Source organism: Leishmania donovani, chromosome 32, assembly GCF_000227135.1.
Source record: "Leishmania donovani BPK282A1 complete genome, chromosome 32".
Classification (NCBI taxonomy): domain Eukaryota; phylum Euglenozoa; class Kinetoplastea; order Trypanosomatida; family Trypanosomatidae; genus Leishmania; species Leishmania donovani.
Window position 1 is genome coordinate 1007850 of NC_018259.1, and position 18197 is coordinate 1026046.

An 18197-nucleotide genomic window follows, 5' to 3' on the forward strand; every position below is an offset into this window, starting at 1 on the left:
ATGTACATCGATGGCATCCAAAGGCAAGCAAACCAAAAAGAAGAACGGGAAGAGCATGGTGGCGCTCAAACGCTCCGTCCGACTTAGCGTAGCGTGCACGCATCGCATCACGCGCCATGTCACGGGCACGGGAAGGAGAGTGCCTCGGCTAACGAACGCTTCTTAGAGAGACGGTCGCCCACCACCGCCCTCCACCTCTTCCACCGCGGCGGCCCCAGTCACCGCAGACTCGCCACTTGACGTTGACGACGGCTCGATTTCCTCTTCGTTCGCGCTGCCGCACAGGCCGCCCAGGATGGTTAGCCCTTCGGTCTGAAGCCGCTCGCGCAGTGCGTTCACCTGCACAGCAATGGAATTGTTCTCGCCGGCCACCTGTAGCGAGACGGCTCGCATGCGGGTTAGTTCCGCGTCGAGCCGTCGAATCTCTCCACGCAACTGCGCCGTCCGTGACGCCAACGGCGGTGGCAGGAGTTCCGAGGAGCTGTGCCGTGACAGATGCACACTTCGGGAGTTGGTCGTGTGCAGAAACGTCAATGAGCCATCCGTGTTCGTGGTGGAGGTCGGTAACAGCGGAGTCGATGCCACTCCCTGCCAAACGTCCCCGCAAATGGCCAGCTCCTCTTCCAACAGCTTCATGGCACGCGGCATCCGCTGAGACGATGCAGTGGGGGCAGGAGACCTGCCAGCGCCAGCCGCAGGCTCACAGCCGGCGTCTGTGGAAAATCGAGAGACGCCATTTAAGAGGCTGTTCATATGTCCCCGGCTTGCGTCCGCCTCCGCAGGAGGCGATGCGGTCTCGGGTACCGACGATTTCCCCGCGAACCCGGGAGAAGCGGCGGCGAGCTGCTCGTCCAGGAAGTTCAGCTCAGTGTGGTACACTTCATATCGGTACGCCACGCGAATGTCTGACACGCGGCTGCGACGCACGTCGTTGCCAAGGGTAGAGCGCAGCTGATACCGCGGGCCCAGCGCGTTTTCCTTCCACGCAGCCGAGAAACCGCTCTGCAAGACGCTGTTGCGCGCGATTTCGGACATGTCATTCAGCTCGAACTTCCACAGCTTCGCGGCGATCGAGTACTCCTCCACAAGCGGCTCACGCGTGAAGTGGAAGTAGAGCGGCTGATTCGTTGCGAGGCTAACGTTCAAGCCGCGATGGAAAAAGACCGGGAAAGGGTTCTCAAGGTAGGCGGAGGCGCCAGCTGTGTTGCTGAGCGGGGACATTGCCACGCCGACCTGAGCAATGTACCACATGTACTCCAGCACGGGGTGCCGCGCCAGCGTGACGCCGTGGTTGATGCTGTTAGCCAAGCAGAAGCCGCTCACGAGGTGGTCCATACTGCCGCGCTCGCCGCACTGCGGACGCAGGGTGAACGTGCTCAGCCCGCGCGAGGCCCGGAACTCGTTAAGCGACGTGATATTTGCCCATATGTAGTACATGTAGTAGCTGTACGGCGGGTTCAAGTCGCTGTTCCAGTCGTGCGGTGAGACGTCCGTGAGCGGCAGGTCGATCTTCGATTCATCCGCGATGCAGTCAAAGCCGGACAGGTGCGCCAGTAGGTAGTGGAACTTTGTGTCCTTGGCCGGGTGCATGCTGATCTCCCACAGCGGATGGAAGACATTGTCGAGGAACGCGCCGAAGTTCTTCAGCACTCCGTTTCGGCGTAGGCGGCGGTAATGCCACGGCAGGCACACCATCCAACGGCTACGCGAGCTGGCCATGCCGTAGCAATCGAACCAGTGCGCCAGATCGTACCACTCCTGTTCGGAGGCACCGGTGATGGAGAGCCGGTTCTCGGCGTAGCTGAAGGCGTCCTCCTCGTAGATGTCCAGAGTCCGCTTAGTCAGCTCGGCAAAGTAACGGCCTTGCATGAAGTTAAACGGTGACAGGAAGATTTCACGCAGGTCGGGGTGCGTGTTCAGGCGGTGGTTAAGCTCGTCGACGGTGATGTGGTGCACGTCAATCTCGTACTCGCTCAGCAGCTCCTTGAGCGTGACGGGGTGATGATCGCGCTCGAAGACGACGTCCTCGCCGTGATTCAGGGCCTTGTCGACAAAGAACTCCAGCAGCGTGCGGGCGTTCGAGCCGGCGTCGGTATGCACGTTCGTGTCCACCTTGTAGGCGGTGAAGAAGTCGCGGTTGTTCCACTCCTTCTCCTCCCTCTTGCCGGCCTCGTTGGAGATGTTCATGGAGAGGTGGAGCAGGAACTTCTGCTCCAGCAGGTGAAGTCGGTGCGTCGCGAGCCGCTGCAGAGCCACCGAGCTCGCCGTCTGCCGAATCACGGACATGTCGCGAATGAACTCCGTAATGGTCGGCAGGAACGTCGGCCACAACGGCGTCTTGCCCTGCTGAGACAAGATGCACACGCCATAGTACGTGTTGTACTCCCACTGCGCCTCATCAAATTGACGGGTGGTGCTGAAGACGTCTTCGACGTGCACGTTGGCGTCAGTCGCCACCGCCGTGCGGTTCGCATTTCCGACGTACTTGAGACGGAGCGCGACGACCTGCCGCAGCGCCGCCACCGCCTCCGTCGCGAAGCCCGAGCGATGGCCGCCGTAGTAGATGTCGATGCGGGGGTACACAATGCGCTGGTCCGTGTAGTTCATGCGGCGCGAGTGGCGAGACTGCTGGACGAGGTCCGAAACCAGCACCGACTGCGCGTAGGGGATGAGGTGCAGTGAAAGGGCTCCGCCGTCGCTGTCGCCGCCGTCAACGCCCGAGCCCACGCCGCCTGGCGCCTTGATGCCGGCCTTCGCCAGGAGCTGGTTTAGAAGCGCCTCCTCATGCGCGAGGGTCTCGTGGCGGAACTGCAGGCGATAGTCACACACGCCGCAGCGACGCAGGTCGTTGCCCTCCGCCCCTAGCGTAGAAAAGCGCTCGCCCAGCCAAGCCTGCTTCACCTCCAGCGGGAAGCTGCTATTCAGTACGCTGTTGCGCCCCAGCTCCATCGTGTCCATCGGCGTCAACGAGCACAGCTTGCTCAACGTCGCATACTCCTCGATAAGCGGCTGCGACTCGTGGTGGTGGAAGTACAGCGGGTCGGACGTGCTGATCGATACCCGCATCCCTTGGCGGAAATACTTCACGAACGGACTGTCAAAGTACGCGGTGCTGAGCGCGTTGTCGCGCAAGGGGGAGAGTACGATGCCGATGCGGCAGTACATGTACAGGAACTGCATAATCCAACTTTGCGCGAGTGAGCTCACGTCGTGCACGACGTCGCCGAGGAGGAAGGAGCTGACAAGCTGGTCGTACGCCGGCGCCTTCTCATTTACGGACGGCGTGAAGAAAAGTGTGTGGAGGCCGAGGCGCGTGCGCAGCGCATTCAGCGACGCCAGGTTAGCCCAGACGTAGTAAAAGAAGTAGTAGTCGCTGCACCCACCACCGTGCGCCATCGCACTTCCGTGGCCGGTGGTCTGCCCATCCTCACGTAGTGCGTTGGTGCACGGAAGCGCGTCCGGGTCCACAGGAGTGGCGCTGAAATTTTCAGAGCGCACGACAGCGTGAGTGCGAATGCCGAGGGCGCCGGTGTGGCACAGCAGCTGCGCCACGTCCGACCACTGCGGATCCTGTGGGCACAGCGTCGCCATGAAGAGGGGATAGAAAATGTGCCGCAGCTGATCACCAACGGTGGTGCAGAGAGAGGGAAGCTGGCTTGGCCCCAGCTGCTTCGTGGAGTGGCGCTCTCGCTGAATCGCCAGCACCCATCGATTGCGCGAAAACTTGTTGAAGCCCTGCCGACGCACCCACACCGCGAGTCGCGTGAGCTCCTCCGGGTGGTGCCCGCAGATCTCCAGCATCATCTCGGTCGCCGTCATCTGCTGCTTCTGGTACTCGCGCTGCTCCAGCTCGGCGCGGAGCAGCATGCCGCACAGGTTTCCGTGGCTCGGTCCATCGGTTGACAAGAGTGCCTGCAGCAGCGTCGCACCAAAGGCGCCAGCGGGGTTCAGCTTCGCATCGAACGGGTCGTATGGCAGGTACTTGTTGCGGTACAGTGTAGGTTGCAAGCCGAGTCCCTCCACCGTGAGCTCGCGCGGGTCTTGGATACCGCCCGCTTCAAGGTAGGCAGCCAGTGTCACGACCTGCTGCGTGTGGGGGTCGACGTAGAGGGGAGCGCGCGGCTGCTCTAGCGCCGTAGTCACCACGTACTCCAGCAGCACCGGCGCCACAACAGACGTGCGCATGTTCACGCCATTGTCGACGCGCGTGCACGGGGCGTAGACGCCACCGTCGCGGTACAGCTCATCATAGTTGCCTTCGATTTCCAGGTTAAGCAACAGGTACAGGCGGAACTTCTCGGCGATGGAGGTGAGGCGCATGCGGGCGGTGGAGAGACACGGGCCGTTCTCGATGGCCCCGTAGACGGCGCGGATATCGCGCACGTACTGTTCCCATGGCACGACACGAGTGCGCATGCCTTCAAAGCCAAAGACGCCGTGGCGAAACTCGAGCCCCATGAGCGAGGCCACCGCTGTGGAGTCATCAGTCTGTGATAGCGGGCCTTTCGGCATCTTGCCGGCTGGCGACGAAAGAGGGGAAGACACCGACGCGGCTTGCGACCCCCCCAACGCCGAAGTAGCAGGCGCCGCAGTGCCGCAGTAACGCCTCTCCAGCTCCTCTGCTGTCAAAGGCACCTCTAGCTGCCCTTGGTCCGTATTCTTGTATGCCTGACGAGCCTGGATGATGTGCGCCATGATGCCGACGCACTTGAGGTAGTCTTTGTCGCCCTCATCGCCGTCGATCATGATGCGATGATACGTGGGTGCCACAGCGGCGTCGGAGGCCTCCAACGCGCCCCTGCCACGAAAATCCCTTTGGGCCTTATCACCGTCATCAGAGCCCGGCATCTCTCCGCTGCCATCGCCGATGCCTCGGAAGGGCTCGAAGGATGCGGAGATGGCGGAGCAGGGCTGCCGCAGGTGCTTGTGGGAAAGGATGCGCTCAATGACGGGCGTGGCACCCCCCTGCATCTTGGGCTGCGCGCGAGTGTTGCTTTCCATGGTCGCCGCTGTGCATGGGCGCACCTGTGTCGGTGTCGGTGGGGGAGGAGCGCAGTTGGTGTGCGCGCGCAAGGCCCTGCTCTCTGTTTTGTTTTGTTTTTCCTTTTCGAAGAGGTGAAGGTCAAGGGAGAGGTACAGAGAAGGAATGGTGACCAGCTGAAAGGGAGTACACGCACGTTCGCATACGCAAGACAAGCGAATGGATGGGCATGCTGGCGCAGACTCGCATCCCCCTGCCCGTTACGCCTGCGACAACAGCAGTGAGGTAGGCGTGCCAAGGGAGATAGGGGAGAGGTGCGCGTGAGCCACTCCGCCTTTCGCACCCGCTGACACAGCGCTTCAGTTGCGGATGACCTCGATGGGCAGCACGGTGCACACCGTCCAAGTTGTTCCAACGTGGTGCGTGACGGGTGTGAGGCTGCTTGCCTCTCTTGTCTCATGCCCTCTTGGATGAGCGTCGTTGCTGTCATCGTGGATGGGAAACGCATGCTAATGATGTGGCCGCGAGCAGCCATGGGCGTCACATCAGCGCATGCGGGGCCGAACACACAAATACGCAACACGAAAAAAAAAAGAATACAATAAGTATAGCGCGCGAGCCACATCGAAGACAGTTCAACAGGTTGCACGCGCGCGTGCCGGCGGGAGAGAAGCAAAGACAACGGTTCCTGTCCTCCCCTCCCCCTGCATACGAAGAAATACGAAGCGGAAGTGGCTTGGTCTTCCTCAGGAGACGCAGACCGCCCGCACCCCGCGTCGGCACATCAGATAAACACGCAAACTCAAGTGCGTGTGAGGGAAGAAAAGGGATAGGGGCTGTGCACGCGGGGCGATCGCCTCTCCACCGGGTACACTTTCCCCTCCGCACTTTACACATCATTTGCTTAAGCGGCCTCGTTTTCGCGCACAGACACACACGCCCGCGCACGCGTCACCTACACCCAATGGCGGCTGCGCTGGTCGACTGCATGCCACCTAAAGGTTTGAATGAGAAACCAAATACCTACTCTCCACGAGGCGCGTGGCGGAGGTAGAGGTGCGGCGTGGCGCACGCTGTCGCCGTGCGATTGCGCAGCAGCGCCGCGTAGCGACCCGGGAAACGCGCGCCCCTTGCACGCACAGCCTCCTCCTCCTCCGTTCAAAGCCTCCTGTTCTGCGAAGCTGTGAGTGAGTCACGGTCCTGTCACTGGCCTTTCTTCGCATCCTGTGCCTCGGCGGTGGCCTTTGCGCGAGCGTGGTTGTGCCAGCGCTCCTCCACGAGAGAGCGCGCGGCCAGTAGCGTGCAGGACACCATCGGCAGCAGCACAATCAACTGCGAGACGAGCGAATGGTCCCACGGAATGTACAGCTGCGGGGTGAGCGATGGGTGGAACTGCAGGTCGTCGGCGGCACGCGCGGCTCGCAGGAAGGAGCCGGATTGCACGTGGCGCTCCAAGACTGCGAACATGCGCTCCGTGCTTTGTGGGACGGCCATGTTCGTGTTTGCCGCAATGGAGCGCAGCGTGCTCGTCACAGAGGCGATCGTGTGCAGACACCCCTGATGCTCCCGCGCCCGCTTCCAGGCCGCCACGTCGGCAGGCTTGAAAGAAGCCAAGCCGATCTGCTGTGTTACGACAGAGAGAAGCGCCGCGCGTACCTCGGCCTCCAGTGAAGCGGCCCGCAGTCGGTACGACAAAGGTGTGAGAGAAGCTGCTGAAAAACTCGTCCTACCGGAGGACGCAACATCGGAGGCATCCGGCACCTCCACGGGAAGCATGCAGTACGCTTGCCGCACGTCAGCGACGAAGCACTGCACCTTGCCCGCTGCATCCCCCGGCAGCGCGGACGCCGGCACACTAAAGAGCGACAGGCCAAACAGCTCCGCCTCCTGGCCAACCTCAGGCAGAAAGGCATGCTTCAGCGTCGGCAAGCCGAGCTGCTGTTGGTTTGCCAAGTGCTCCAGCTTGCGCAACACGCGCTTCGCGCTAGGGAAGCGCCCACTCTGTGCTTCCTTGAAGAGTGCAGCGATCACTTCATCCCGCACCTGCGACTGCAGACGCACAAAGGTATAAAGCGTGTGAGTCGGAAGCGGGACAGCTGCCGCAGCGGTGCTCAGGCCGTCTGCCAGCCGCTCCTTCATCAGAGCAAGCGCCGCATGTACGCTGAGCAGCAACGCCGGGGAGTCCACCCAAACACCCAGCCCGTAAAATGCGGGAGGGAGCGAGGCAGAGGTCAAGGCAGGGGTGCCTTCCAGAGTGGAGCACCTCGCCTGCAGGTCTACCAGAACGCGATCCATCGGTAGCTCTACATGCTCATGGCTCACCGTCGTCCAATGTACACCGATGACGACAAGAAATATGAATGCGCTGAGTGCCGCAAAGCTGTTTGTAGCGTTGCGCCGCCACGTCTCGGACGGCGCCGCCACTGCCGTGAACTTCGGTCTAGGAAGACTGCTCGGCATGGCGCCACTTGCTCGACCTATGCGGAAGTGAAAGAGGGAGGGTGGAGAAGCTCAGCTGCAGGAGGAGTATGTGTGTGTGTGTGTGTGTGTGTCTGTGTGTGTGCGTTAATGGCGAGAGTGTATGAGATTACGTACAAAAAAACGGCTACACGTCACCAATTCTGTACTCTGTTCTCGTCGCCTCCTTCGACCTCCTCTTATGCCGATTATGTTACGCTGTGGGTGTCGCGCAAACATACACACCCAAGACACACACACACGGCGCCAGCATGGTGCAGAGCGCCGTACGATGCAAAGGAGGAAGCAGGACAGATAAGAGAACAGGGATGCAATCAGCCGGAATCGAAAACAGAGGAAGAGACGCAAGTTGGGGGATGGCAGAGCAGAACCCGCGTACACGTACGCGTGTGTGTGCGTGGCACGTGTGTGGCAGAGCCACTGCGCCTCCCCTTGCATTTTATTCGCTGTGCGGGTTCCGTGCACTTCACCCTCCCCCCCCCCTCCCAGCCCCGTCCCCTTCTCCCGCGCTCCTCTCATAAGTGCAGTGATGGCTGAGGACAGTCGCCAAGCGCCACCGAGCGCCATAGTTTCACACGTGCACACGCTCTTTTCGAGAAACACGCCCGACTCACTCCATTGCCGCACGCTCAAACACACTTCGAACAGTCCTCTAGCGCAGTCTGTAGCTCCGACTCCAAATGCCGCAGGTACGTCGAGGAAGCAGCGGTTGCAATGTGCACGGTGCCTGCGTTGTCCTCGAGAGCGGCTTTAAACCGATGCATGCCCGCCGTGCCTGACCCAGCAGCCGCGCCGGGCATCCCGTTGGCATCACGGGATGAGTAAACACAGGCGCCGCCGTGAGGTATGCTGCACTGTGAGCGATGCTGCTTCACAGGCGAGCCCGCTGCCCGCACTGCGAGCTCGAGTCCGATGCACGCGCAGAGGCCTGCGTGCCACTGCGGTGATGGCGGTGACACCGAGCGGAGAACCTCATATCCTTCGGCACGGTCGATGGTCGACTGCGCCAAGTCCTTTACGGAAGCGGGTGGCGCATCCCATGTTGTGGCGCCGGTGGGGACCCACATCCCTCTAGCACGAGGCGTCCGCTTGGCCGACGGGGACAGAGGGGTCGTGGCAGCGGCAGCGGCAGTCACCGAGTTATTACCTGGGCAACTCATACGAGCACCAATCAGCTGCTGCGCAAGTTTGTGATCATCAATGATCTGCAGGTGGCTGCGCTTCCCCTCCGTCATCGACCGCGTCGCCTGCGACCTAGCAGGGCGGAAGCAGCACTCAGCGACGACGCCGCTGCACTTGTGCGGCAGCGCCGTCAGCAGCTCCTCCTGTCGTCGACGATTCCGCTCCGTCTGCGGCTGAGAAAAGGCGGGGTCGCTGAAGTGCATTTGTGCACAGCAGGTCGCCTCCTTCGCCTCTGCGCCCGCCGCAGTTCGGGTACGCCGCTCTCGCACCGTCTCGGCTGCTAGGCCGTTGCCCTCTGAAAGTCGCCGGGAACGCTCCTCTGCAAGCACGCGGCTCCGTGCATCAACGAAGGGGTGAAAGGTGCACGTCTCCGCATCGCCCTCCACCTGCAAATGGCGAATCTCGCGCCGCCACTGTAGCTCCTCCCGCTCTGCGTAAAGGGCGTCAAAGACGGTGTAGCCAACGGCGAAGGGCCGATTGGTGTCTGCGTGGCGTGGTGGGCTCTCACGAGCTGCCGCACCGCCGACTGCAAGGGCAATCGCTGCTGTTGTGTCCTTGTTGCACTGCGCACCCGGTGGTCGCTGTCTCGCCGAGGAGCGCTGCTGCCCATCACGATGAGTTCGCGCCGCCGCAGACGCGCCGTTACTAGGTGCCTTTGGCTTGTACAGCTCTGTGTGCATCCACTTTTCCCTCATCAGCTCAATGAATGCCCGAACCGCCGCGCGCTCATCGCTGTCGCGGAAGAGGCGGCCGAACACCTGCGGCGGAGCTACTGCAGCACGACCGTCGTCGCTCGTCTTCGTCGTCTTCTCGCGCACCCTGCTGCGGGCGGGAGTATGTTGCTGCGGTGTACCGAAGGTCCCCGACGGTGCACTGCTGGGTTCGCTCTCCGACTGAGGTGGCCTGTCAGACAGCGAAGCGCTGTCGAGCCGCGGCGTCGATACGGCGAGTGCACCTCGGCAATGCTGAGGGCCCACCGTTGATGTTGAACGGGTCTGCCTGCCTTTGACATAGTGCGCGAAGTGCTCCGACCCCGCGCCGATGAGGCCCCTGCAGCTCTTCGCCTTCTCCAGGTACGTGCACGGGGGCTCACTTGCCTTGGAGCGAGGGACGCCGGTGTGCAAGCTCGACCTGGTCTCCTCCTCGGTTCTCCACCAAAGCTCCGCGAGACGGCGTGGGTGGGCTGCTTGCAGCTCCTCCTGTGTGGCCGAAAACTGCCTCGACGAGCGCGACGGCGTCCGCTGAGCTGCCGATGAGCTCATCGCGCGGTGAGGCAAAGCACCTCTGCCGTCGCCCAGGTTCGCCTCGGCGCCGCGGGCACGCGCCATGCCTCCCGCCCCGGAGCTGTGCGAACGCGCTCGGCGGGTGGGCTTGCGCTCGCGATGGCCCTCTTCCACTTGGGATAACGATGGGTGGAAGGTGCAGTTAGCTTGAAAATCCGCCTCTTGCGCCTCTCGCAACGCCTGCAGCCGCCGCTCCCGCCGCTCCGCCTGTTTGGTGGCGTTTCGGTAGAGCCTCTCGCATGCCGCATCCTCCCCTGTGTGGCCCGCCTCGGTCTCCTTGCTGTTGGTAACTGTAGCGCCCATAGGGGCGCTGGCCCGCGCAGGAGAGCGCGCACCACGCATCTGTGCTGCTCCCGATGACATTTGTGCAGGCCCATTCGCGGAAGGAGCGGGTGCGTCCGGAGAGGCAGAATGCTGGCCCGCGGTCGGCTCACAACGGGACGACAGCACGTGGGGGCGGGGCGTGCATCTCTCCTTCTCGCGCGGCTTCTGGGCAGCCCTTCGTTGCTCCCGCACGCGGAGCTGTCGCTGCGCGCGCTCCTCTGCTTCGCGGAAGAGGCGCAAATACAAGGTTTGAAGAGGGGCCACTTCGTCCTCGCAGGCGTGGATAGCAAGGTGAAGTACCGGGAAACGTGGCGATGCCGTTATGGCTGACGAAGTGGCGAGAGGAACAGTCTGCGGCGCGTCGGCGCTCAACATTTTCTCCCAGGACGACCTCCTGTGGGCTGCGTCTCCTGCACTGGAGGTACGATCGGCATCGAGAGGGGTGGGGCTTGCTCTCGAGGACGGGAGTGAAGCATGCGCCTCTGCCCTCGGCGCCGTCATGAGCGGGCTCATCGCGTCGACGTCGATGGGTGGGAGTGCAATGGACAAGAGTGGGGGTCGAACTCTGCGAGCCGTGCCGGGTGCGCTGCGGGCGGGGTTTGCTGCAGGGGACGTCGCCGCCGCGGCGACGTGTGCCTCTGCGTCTAACGAAGAGAGCATAGAGGCGATGAGCGGGCGTCAGCGCGAACGCGGCGGAGTTGCAGAGGAAGAGGCCAGGAAAAGACACAGCAGCAAAAGGAGCAAATGACGAAGCGATGAGTACCCGCGGCGGCCACGCAGAGGGCTGAGCGACGGATGCGCTGCACAACAGCGAAGAATGCTGAAAAGACAAGGAGCAATCGAGCACCATCTGTTGTGCTGCGCTTGACGGCTCGTGTGTGGGTGACAGTGGGGAAGGGATAGCGGTAGAACGTGCAATCAACCGCACGGGCACGAGCGTTTCATGCCAGATGAAGCCAGTAGAGGTGCACGCTCAAGCACGAGAGAGAGACGTGGGGTGCGGAGAATAGCCTTTTTGCCTTACAGGAGACGCGAGGAGTGTACTGGGCAGCGTTGGAAAAGGCGCGAGGCACTTCCGCGCAGCGGACTATGTCCACGGCATGCAACAGGAGCTGAAAGAAACGAAGAGCTCACTTCCCTCGATGCTGAGTGCACCACGCATATGGTGACCACCCGCGCACAAGCACGGCTACACCAACAAAGGCACGCTGCGGTCACGTCACACGCCGTGCCTCTGTGTGTGTGTGTGTGTGTCATCCTAATATCTTGTTTTTTTTTTCCTCTTTCGTTTGCTTGTGTGCGCTTTAGTAGCTTCGCGTGTTAGACGCACGTCACGCGACAAGCAGCTCCGACTGTATTCCTGTAGGCAGCTCCGCGCTCACAGAGTGTGGAGCGCTTCGATGGACGCAGGGGTGTCACGCTGCGCCACTGCACCTCAGTAGGGCCGGCCGCCACCACCTCGGTGAGGGCCGCCGCTACCTCGACCGCCAACGCGTCCGCCACCGCACCCACCGCTGTCCTGACCTTCGTGCGTTCGGCTGCTCGCGAAGACCTTCCCGCATCCCGTGCGATGTGCGCTGTACCCGACGGACGTGGCGATCTCGGACGGCAGCAAGTCGCCGTGCTTCCAGTACGCCAACATGCCGTCCTCACCACCGGTGATGAGGCGGTTGCCGAAGCCGATGGCGACACGACCGAGCTCCTTGTGCACCTTGGGCAGGACCTGCGTCTGCCCAGTCGCCCAGTTCAGCACCTGCAGTGGGCCAGCGTCGCCGCTGTTGTCTCGCACGCCGGAGACGAGATGCAGCTGGCCAGACACCACGCACCAGTCGACCAGGTACATCTCGAAGCTCGGCCGCCCATGACGCGTCTCCCGCTGTTCCAGGTCGTGGGGAAAGACATAGCCGTTCTCGCAACTTCCCACCATCGTCATAACGCCAAGCTCGGGAAAGCAGCTCATCTTAGTGACCACCTCGCCGCAGTTCACCGCCTGCAGAAGCACATCATCGTCTATCACCCCCTCCTCCACTGAAAGGAAGTTGATCATCTGATCCTCGCCAGCGGAGCAGAGAATTTTGTCGTCGAGAAAGCGCAGCCGTGAGACCTCATCTACGTGCAGCTGATCTAGGCACTTCACGGAGCACCAGGTCCGCGTGTCCACCAGGTGGATGTCGCGGTCCGCCGCGATGGCGAGAAGCGGCGCGGATGGCGTGACCCCAATGCTACTGGAGACCGCACCGCTACTGCACATGTCACACAAAAAGTGTACAGCTCGTGCCTGGCGCAGGTCCGTGACCATGACCCCGCAGTCGCGCTGGCAAGAGTAAAGCATGCTAGGCTGAGCAGGAGTGGCCACAAGGTCTTGGATTGGCTGCGTGTGCTCCTTGATATCTCCCAGAAATGTAGCCGCCTGCGTGTCGTAGAGGCGGATGGCCTGGGTGGAGAGGGACAGCGCCAAGGAGGAGCTGCCGTTGCACAGACAGCCGTCCATGATGTACGCACCCGGCTCGTACGACGTCTGCACCAAGTGCAGCAGGTTCATGGTGCTGCAAGTGGGCGTGTGCGCGTGTGTACCTGAAGTTGGGTGGGGGTAGCAGCAGAGAGCATCGACGAAGTAGAGAGCCGAGACAAGATGATCATGAGCGCGAGAAAGTTGACGGCGGAGGAGCCAGCAGAGAGGAAGAGTGAGCGATCTGCGCCACGCTGAGTGGGCACTCAAAGAAGGGGTTTTTCCCCGACCGTATCGGCTGCGGAAACCACCGCTCATCTGCGCGCACCTCCCCCTCCCCGCGGCTTCCCCTATTGCTATAGCAGCAGCTTGCTCGACACCCACTCAGGCAGGCAGTCACATGCGCCCGCGGGCACAGAAAGACGCCGACGCTCGGGCATTCATCATTGGTTTCGCGGCAGAGAAGTTCAGTCACCACCACGCACACAGCGCCACGAAAAAGAACCAAATGGAGAAAAGAAAGACGGCGAACACGACGACGGCACGCCATCGCGAAAAGCGTCCGATACGCGCGCACGACGAACAGGAAGAGAGACGTCAGAGGCGATAAAGAGAGAGAGGGGGGTTCGAAACAGCGAGAGACGCAGCGACGAACGGAGAGAGCCCGACCCTCTTCCCTTCGCCACCACCTCCCTTCACGGAACCGTTTCCGGGCAAGCCTGCCTCCCCCACGCCTTCGTGAGAGTGACAAAAGGCAGAGCAGGAGGCGCACACGCAGACGCGCATGCATGCGGGCACACCCCACTGAGCAGACACCACAGCGGCACAGAAAACAGAAGGAAAAGCACACGAGCAAGACGAGGCGCACCGACTCAGCGCCCGTCATGCGCAGAGCCAGCACACAAACGGAAAGAGAGAGCATGAAAATAAAGAGAAATCGAAAGGGGCAGGAGCCCAACTACGATGCTACATATGTTTGGGAGCGGCGGGGAGAGGGACGAAAAAGCTCGCCGACAGAGGGAGAGACCTCCTCCCGAATACGTCTACTAAGGCTAGTACGAGAAGTGAACCCCCCTTCCCTTCCCTCGCTTCGTCGCCTCCCAAGTTACAAGGTCGTGCCTTCTGCCGCGTGTGTCGCTGTCTCTGCGATGGCGTGTCGGCGCACACGCATGAGCATGGATGGGGCCCGGTGCCTGCCTCGCCGTGATCTTCCTGGGTATGGCCACAGCCGAGAGAGAAGAGGCAAAACATGGTCGAGCGATATACCGTCCGCGTTGCCCCCGCCCCAGCCCTCCTCCCCTCCCATCAACTCCTCGCGGATTCGGCCGCACACTCAGGCAAACGCGAGGTATAGACTGCAAGCAGCGCCACCTAGTCGAGAAAGCACGCACACGCACACAGAGAGGGCAAGAGTCGGCAACGATAATGAGAGTCGCAGCCACACAGACATACGCACGTCACAGGCTCACATGGAGAACTCACGCAAGCACTGCTGAAACGCCGCAACGCGCGTTTGGCAGAAGGCAAAGCTGTTGTGGTGATCTTCCAAGCATCGGTGCACCTCGCGAGAAAAGATTTGGCATGGGTGTTGGGTTCCTTCCTGCTGGAAGGTCGGCTCCGGCTCGTTGGAGCCGAAAAATGGCGTGAGCCAGGAGCGACGATAGTCTTTGAACACGTCCTTGGCCGAAACGTGGCCCAGACCGGCGATGTGGGTGCGTGCGCGACCGTACTTTTCCTGGTCCATGGCGTTGCGCGACTCATCACGCAGGGGATAAAACTCCAGCGCGTGGCGTGGCTGCTGCTCCGGTGCCGCCGCCGCCAGCTCAGCAGACGGCGACTGCGCTTGCTCTGTGTCGTTGGCCATCTTGAAAGAGACGAGATGAAGGCAGGGAGAAAACGATTGCGCGGAGGTGCGATGGCGGTGCGTCGCCCACCAGACACGCAAGAAGAAAGAGCGCAGGATTCCGTGTTCGAGGTGCTCCACCGACGCGTTCTCCTTCCGCTTCAGTGTCCACGGAAAAGGTCCGGCTGCGTCAAGGCACAAGAACAGCTAGATGCGCACCCATAGAGCAGAGGCCACGGCGTGCAGACAGTGGCAAGAAGCGGCCAGCCTGGGTGATCGATATTCCTTTCGCTTGTCGCTCCGAGCGTGTTGCCTTCCGGTCGCTGTAGTCTAATGAGAAGAGCGGGGAGAGAGCTGTGGTGCGTTGGAATGCTGATCAGCGTTGCACGTCCCGTCGTGCACCGCAGCGCTGAGTCCTATAAGGAGGAGGCGGCGGAGGAGAAAAGAAATGCGGTGAGCCCGAAAAGTGTGTGTGCCGGTGCCTAAAAGACGCGCATGGAGAAAGATAAAGTGCCCAGTGCGGCCACACCCCCGCATTCTCGATGCGCGTGACATTAGCGTCAGTATGAACTGGCGCATTCACGCCCCGTTCTGCGCAGACACGCGCACATATGAGACGAGAAGCTTCGGCAAGACCCCCATAGCATGCGCCATGAGCATTGCAGAGGTGTGGAGCATGGCACTCATTCATTTTCTAACCACATCCGTCCCACTCTCATGCTCGCGGCACCTGATGTGGTCTTTCAGATTACGGTCCTTGCGGCATAGTAAGATTGGAAGTGGTGGCGTGCGGGTGAGCTTGCCTTCTCCTCGTGGGTCTTGCATCTCTGCAGACCTCTTTTGGTTCTTGTGCTCGTCATGTGTCCCGCCGGTCTCCGCGTCCGTGCGCGCGTGTCCCTCACTGCACAACGCGGCACCTCTCTCTCCCTCTGCCTCTGATGTGCGTCGAGCGAGGGGAGGCGCGGGGGAAGGGGGGGGGGTCGAGTTGCATGTGAGGTTCGATGCTCGAAGGGAAAGGAAGGAGTTGCACTTCATAGCGAGCGTTTCGTCCCTCTTGCCGCCGCGACCCTTTCCTCGGGATGTGAGAGGGGGCTTTGTCGGTCACCCTCTCACATCCAGGCAACGCGCGATGCCGCAGCAACTCCTCCCCCGCCTTCCTTTCCAGGGAAGGGTAGTGGCAAAGACCCGCGACTGCAGCTCTAGCGACTCATACTCGCGAAGCCGGAGTTGAGTCCGTGCTCCGTCAGCAGTTGCTGGCGCAGCTCCTCGAGCGACGGTTTGCGCGACGGCGTTTGTGAAGACGAAGATGAAGACGTAACTCTGGACGAATATAGCGATGAAGAGCTCGAAGACGCATGCCTGGCTTGGGAAGCAGCCACGGTTGGAGCGCGCGCTACCGCAGACAACGAGGGAAACCCCGGGGTCGATGAGTGGGAGGCGGGGGAGAATGTGGCGTGAGACGTGGCATCCTCCCTCGGTGGGCTCGTGTGTTCGCGCTGCATCCTGAAGGTCTCGTTGTCAGTGTCGTCGCTTGACTCCAGCGAGTCTGCGCAGCGAGAGGAGCGCGTCGTCGTCGTCATGACCGAGCCGCGCGGAGCTGCCCGAGTGGGCATCGGCTGAAAGGGCGCCCGAGAACCCTCTGCGGGCAAGGAGAGGGAGGTGGTATGGGTCGAAGAGCGGGTTCCGGTTGACGTGGCTAAATCCGCAATGCTGTTGCTCATGCGGCGCTCCCAAGCAGGAAGCAGGTGCTTCGCCTGCAGCTCCTCTCGTGCCGTCGACATGCAGCTCAGCCGGTCCACGCGCCGCTCCATCGTGGCAAGGGACGGCCACGCTGCCTTGTCGAGAGGCCAGCTGTCTGCCGGGATGTCCTTCTCTGCTGTTCCGCAGTCGTGCGGTTTGAATAGCCCCGTCACGTCCAACAGTGGCACAAAGCGCTCCTGCCCGTGCGCCAAATCGTAGAGGTCCTTGATCAGCATGCGCTGCACAGACGCCTCCTTTTCCAGCACTTGGGTCGCAGTGAGCAGCCGACGCTGCTTCTCCTGCTGCACCGCAGCGTCTCCGCGCGGCGAGGGAAGAGGAAGGCAGTGAAGCGCTGCGGTAGCGCCCGAGCTGCTAGAGACACCCGCAGCAATCGAAGAGGTGGATGCGGAGGCGGATGGGAGAGGCTGCGGTGCGCAATGTCTGCCGCCTGCCTTGCTCAAGCCTTCGGCGAGCCGCGTCACTTCGGTGAGAAAGTCCAGTGAAGTGCCCGCGTAGGGCTGCGTCTCAGGTGCGCCGCCGTGCGCTTTAGGGGATGTGCACGTTGACGGTGGCGCCGCACTGACGTAACTGCCACACGCGCTGCCAGTGGGCAGCCGGCTCGAGGTGATGGCCCGGATAGGGTGCAACCCAAGCTTCCACATGGCGCCAGAGTTCACGAGGCGGGTGCGATGCTTGATCTCCAGCCGATGCAGCAAGCGGCGTAAATCGACGCTGGCGCACATAGGATCGCGCTCGAGGTGCACGTGCGAGAGCGACCGCACCACTGCAGTGGTGCCCAGTGCGGCACAGTCATGCACGATGTTCATCAGGTAATTGTCGCCGTTTTTTAGCAGAAATGGGTACGGCCGGCTCAGCGCCTGGCGCCACTCCACCACCGACTCCACCGTGAGCATTGTCACAATTTGGTGCTCCTCCAGCAAACACAGCACGGTGTGCTGCGCCTCTTCTAAGCTGGCCTGGCCGTCGTTGTAGGCACGGCAGCACGCCCAGATGCGCGTCATCACACTCTCCCGCAACGCGATCGCCTGCATCACCAGCAGCGTCTGCTGCTCATGAGCACGCAACGCCGCCACTACAAGTTCCGTGCCGCCAAGTGCGACGAGTGCATCACCGCGGTGATCCACAGCCGAAGCATTCGGCGAGAAGGTCGCCGCACTCGCTGCAGCACCGTTGAAAGAGAGCCCCCTCGCTTCGACACAGTGCTCGTGGAGCAGGGGATGCAGAAACAGGCAAGAGTACAGCTCATGATCGATAAGCGGAACCGCCAACACGTGCGCCAGACGTTCGTACGTCACCGCGAGGTTTGCGCAGTAGGCAGCAACAGCGTCCTCCCTGCCTGCCATGACCATGGTGAATACTATCTGAGAGGCTAAAGCGAAGCGTTTGAGGATCAACCGAAATAGAAGGGCTGGCGGAGGGGCGGGTGTGATAAGAGAGAAATGGGCGAAAGGCAGAAATGGCGTGAGCACTTAGAGAGGGAAGGCGCAAGCGGGGCAGGAGAAGAGAGCAGGTGAAAGAGAGCTAAGCACTGTGCTGGCAAAGGGTTTGTTTGGGTTGGTCTCCCAACGTGTGTCCGCTTTCTCTCTGGCACACAACGTCAAGCCCGATGCCACTCGACCTTCCCTCCCCCCCCCCCCACGCCCCGGCCCTGTCATAGGCCCCCATCGCATGGTGCGCAGCAGCGCTAGGCACCGGCGTTGCAACAATGCGCCGACTCAGTCATCGGAGAACGGTCTCTGCCTCAAACGCTGCCCACACACCCACGCCGCTCCGCAGGTCGCCTCACAGCCGCTCCCATCGTGCAACTGGGCTACCTGGCACGTTCCTCGGGGCGGCGCAGGCTCCTCGCACACCAGCAGGCAGTGCGAGGGTCGGGAGTGAGATACCTCCCAGTTA

The 18197-nt window shown here is 61.8% G+C and overlaps 6 protein-coding genes across 6 annotated transcripts; all 6 read right to left on the reverse strand.

The window, feature by feature from the left end:
• Positions 1-162: 162 nt before the first annotated feature.
• On the reverse strand, positions 163-5001 carry LDBPK_322690 (AMP deaminase, putative; the record flags this gene model as incomplete). The annotated part of the gene is made up of 1 exon (XM_003863634.1): positions 163-5001. One exon carries the CDS (start codon positions 4999-5001, stop codon positions 163-165), a length of 4839 nt encoding a protein of 1612 aa, XP_003863682.1.
• A 1183-nt stretch (positions 5002-6184) lies between these two features.
• LDBPK_322700 (GPI transamidase component Tta1, putative) lies at positions 6185-7441 on the reverse strand (the record flags this gene model as incomplete). The annotated part of the gene is made up of 1 exon (XM_003863635.1): positions 6185-7441. The coding sequence occupies one exon, from the start codon at positions 7439-7441 to the stop codon at positions 6185-6187; it is 1257 nt and encodes a 418-aa protein (XP_003863683.1).
• A 647-nt stretch (positions 7442-8088) lies between these two features.
• On the reverse strand, positions 8089-10908 carry LDBPK_322710 (hypothetical protein, conserved; the record flags this gene model as incomplete). Its single annotated transcript, XM_003863636.1, has 1 exon — positions 8089-10908. One exon carries the CDS (start codon positions 10906-10908, stop codon positions 8089-8091), a length of 2820 nt encoding a protein of 939 aa, XP_003863684.1.
• Positions 10909-11683: 775 nt separating this feature from the next.
• LDBPK_322720 (hypothetical protein, conserved) lies at positions 11684-13015 on the reverse strand (the record flags this gene model as incomplete). The annotated part of the gene is made up of 1 exon (XM_003863637.1): positions 11684-13015. The coding sequence occupies one exon, from the start codon at positions 13013-13015 to the stop codon at positions 11684-11686; it is 1332 nt and encodes a 443-aa protein (XP_003863685.1).
• A 1147-nt stretch (positions 13016-14162) lies between these two features.
• On the reverse strand, positions 14163-14561 carry LDBPK_322730 (hypothetical protein, conserved; the record flags this gene model as incomplete). The annotated part of the gene is made up of 1 exon (XM_003863638.1): positions 14163-14561. The coding sequence occupies one exon, from the start codon at positions 14559-14561 to the stop codon at positions 14163-14165; it is 399 nt and encodes a 132-aa protein (XP_003863686.1).
• A 1178-nt stretch (positions 14562-15739) lies between these two features.
• Positions 15740-17650, reverse strand: LDBPK_322740 (hypothetical protein, conserved; the record flags this gene model as incomplete). Its single annotated transcript, XM_003863639.1, has 1 exon — positions 15740-17650. The coding sequence occupies one exon, from the start codon at positions 17648-17650 to the stop codon at positions 15740-15742; it is 1911 nt and encodes a 636-aa protein (XP_003863687.1).
• Positions 17651-18197: the final 547 nt, after the last annotated feature.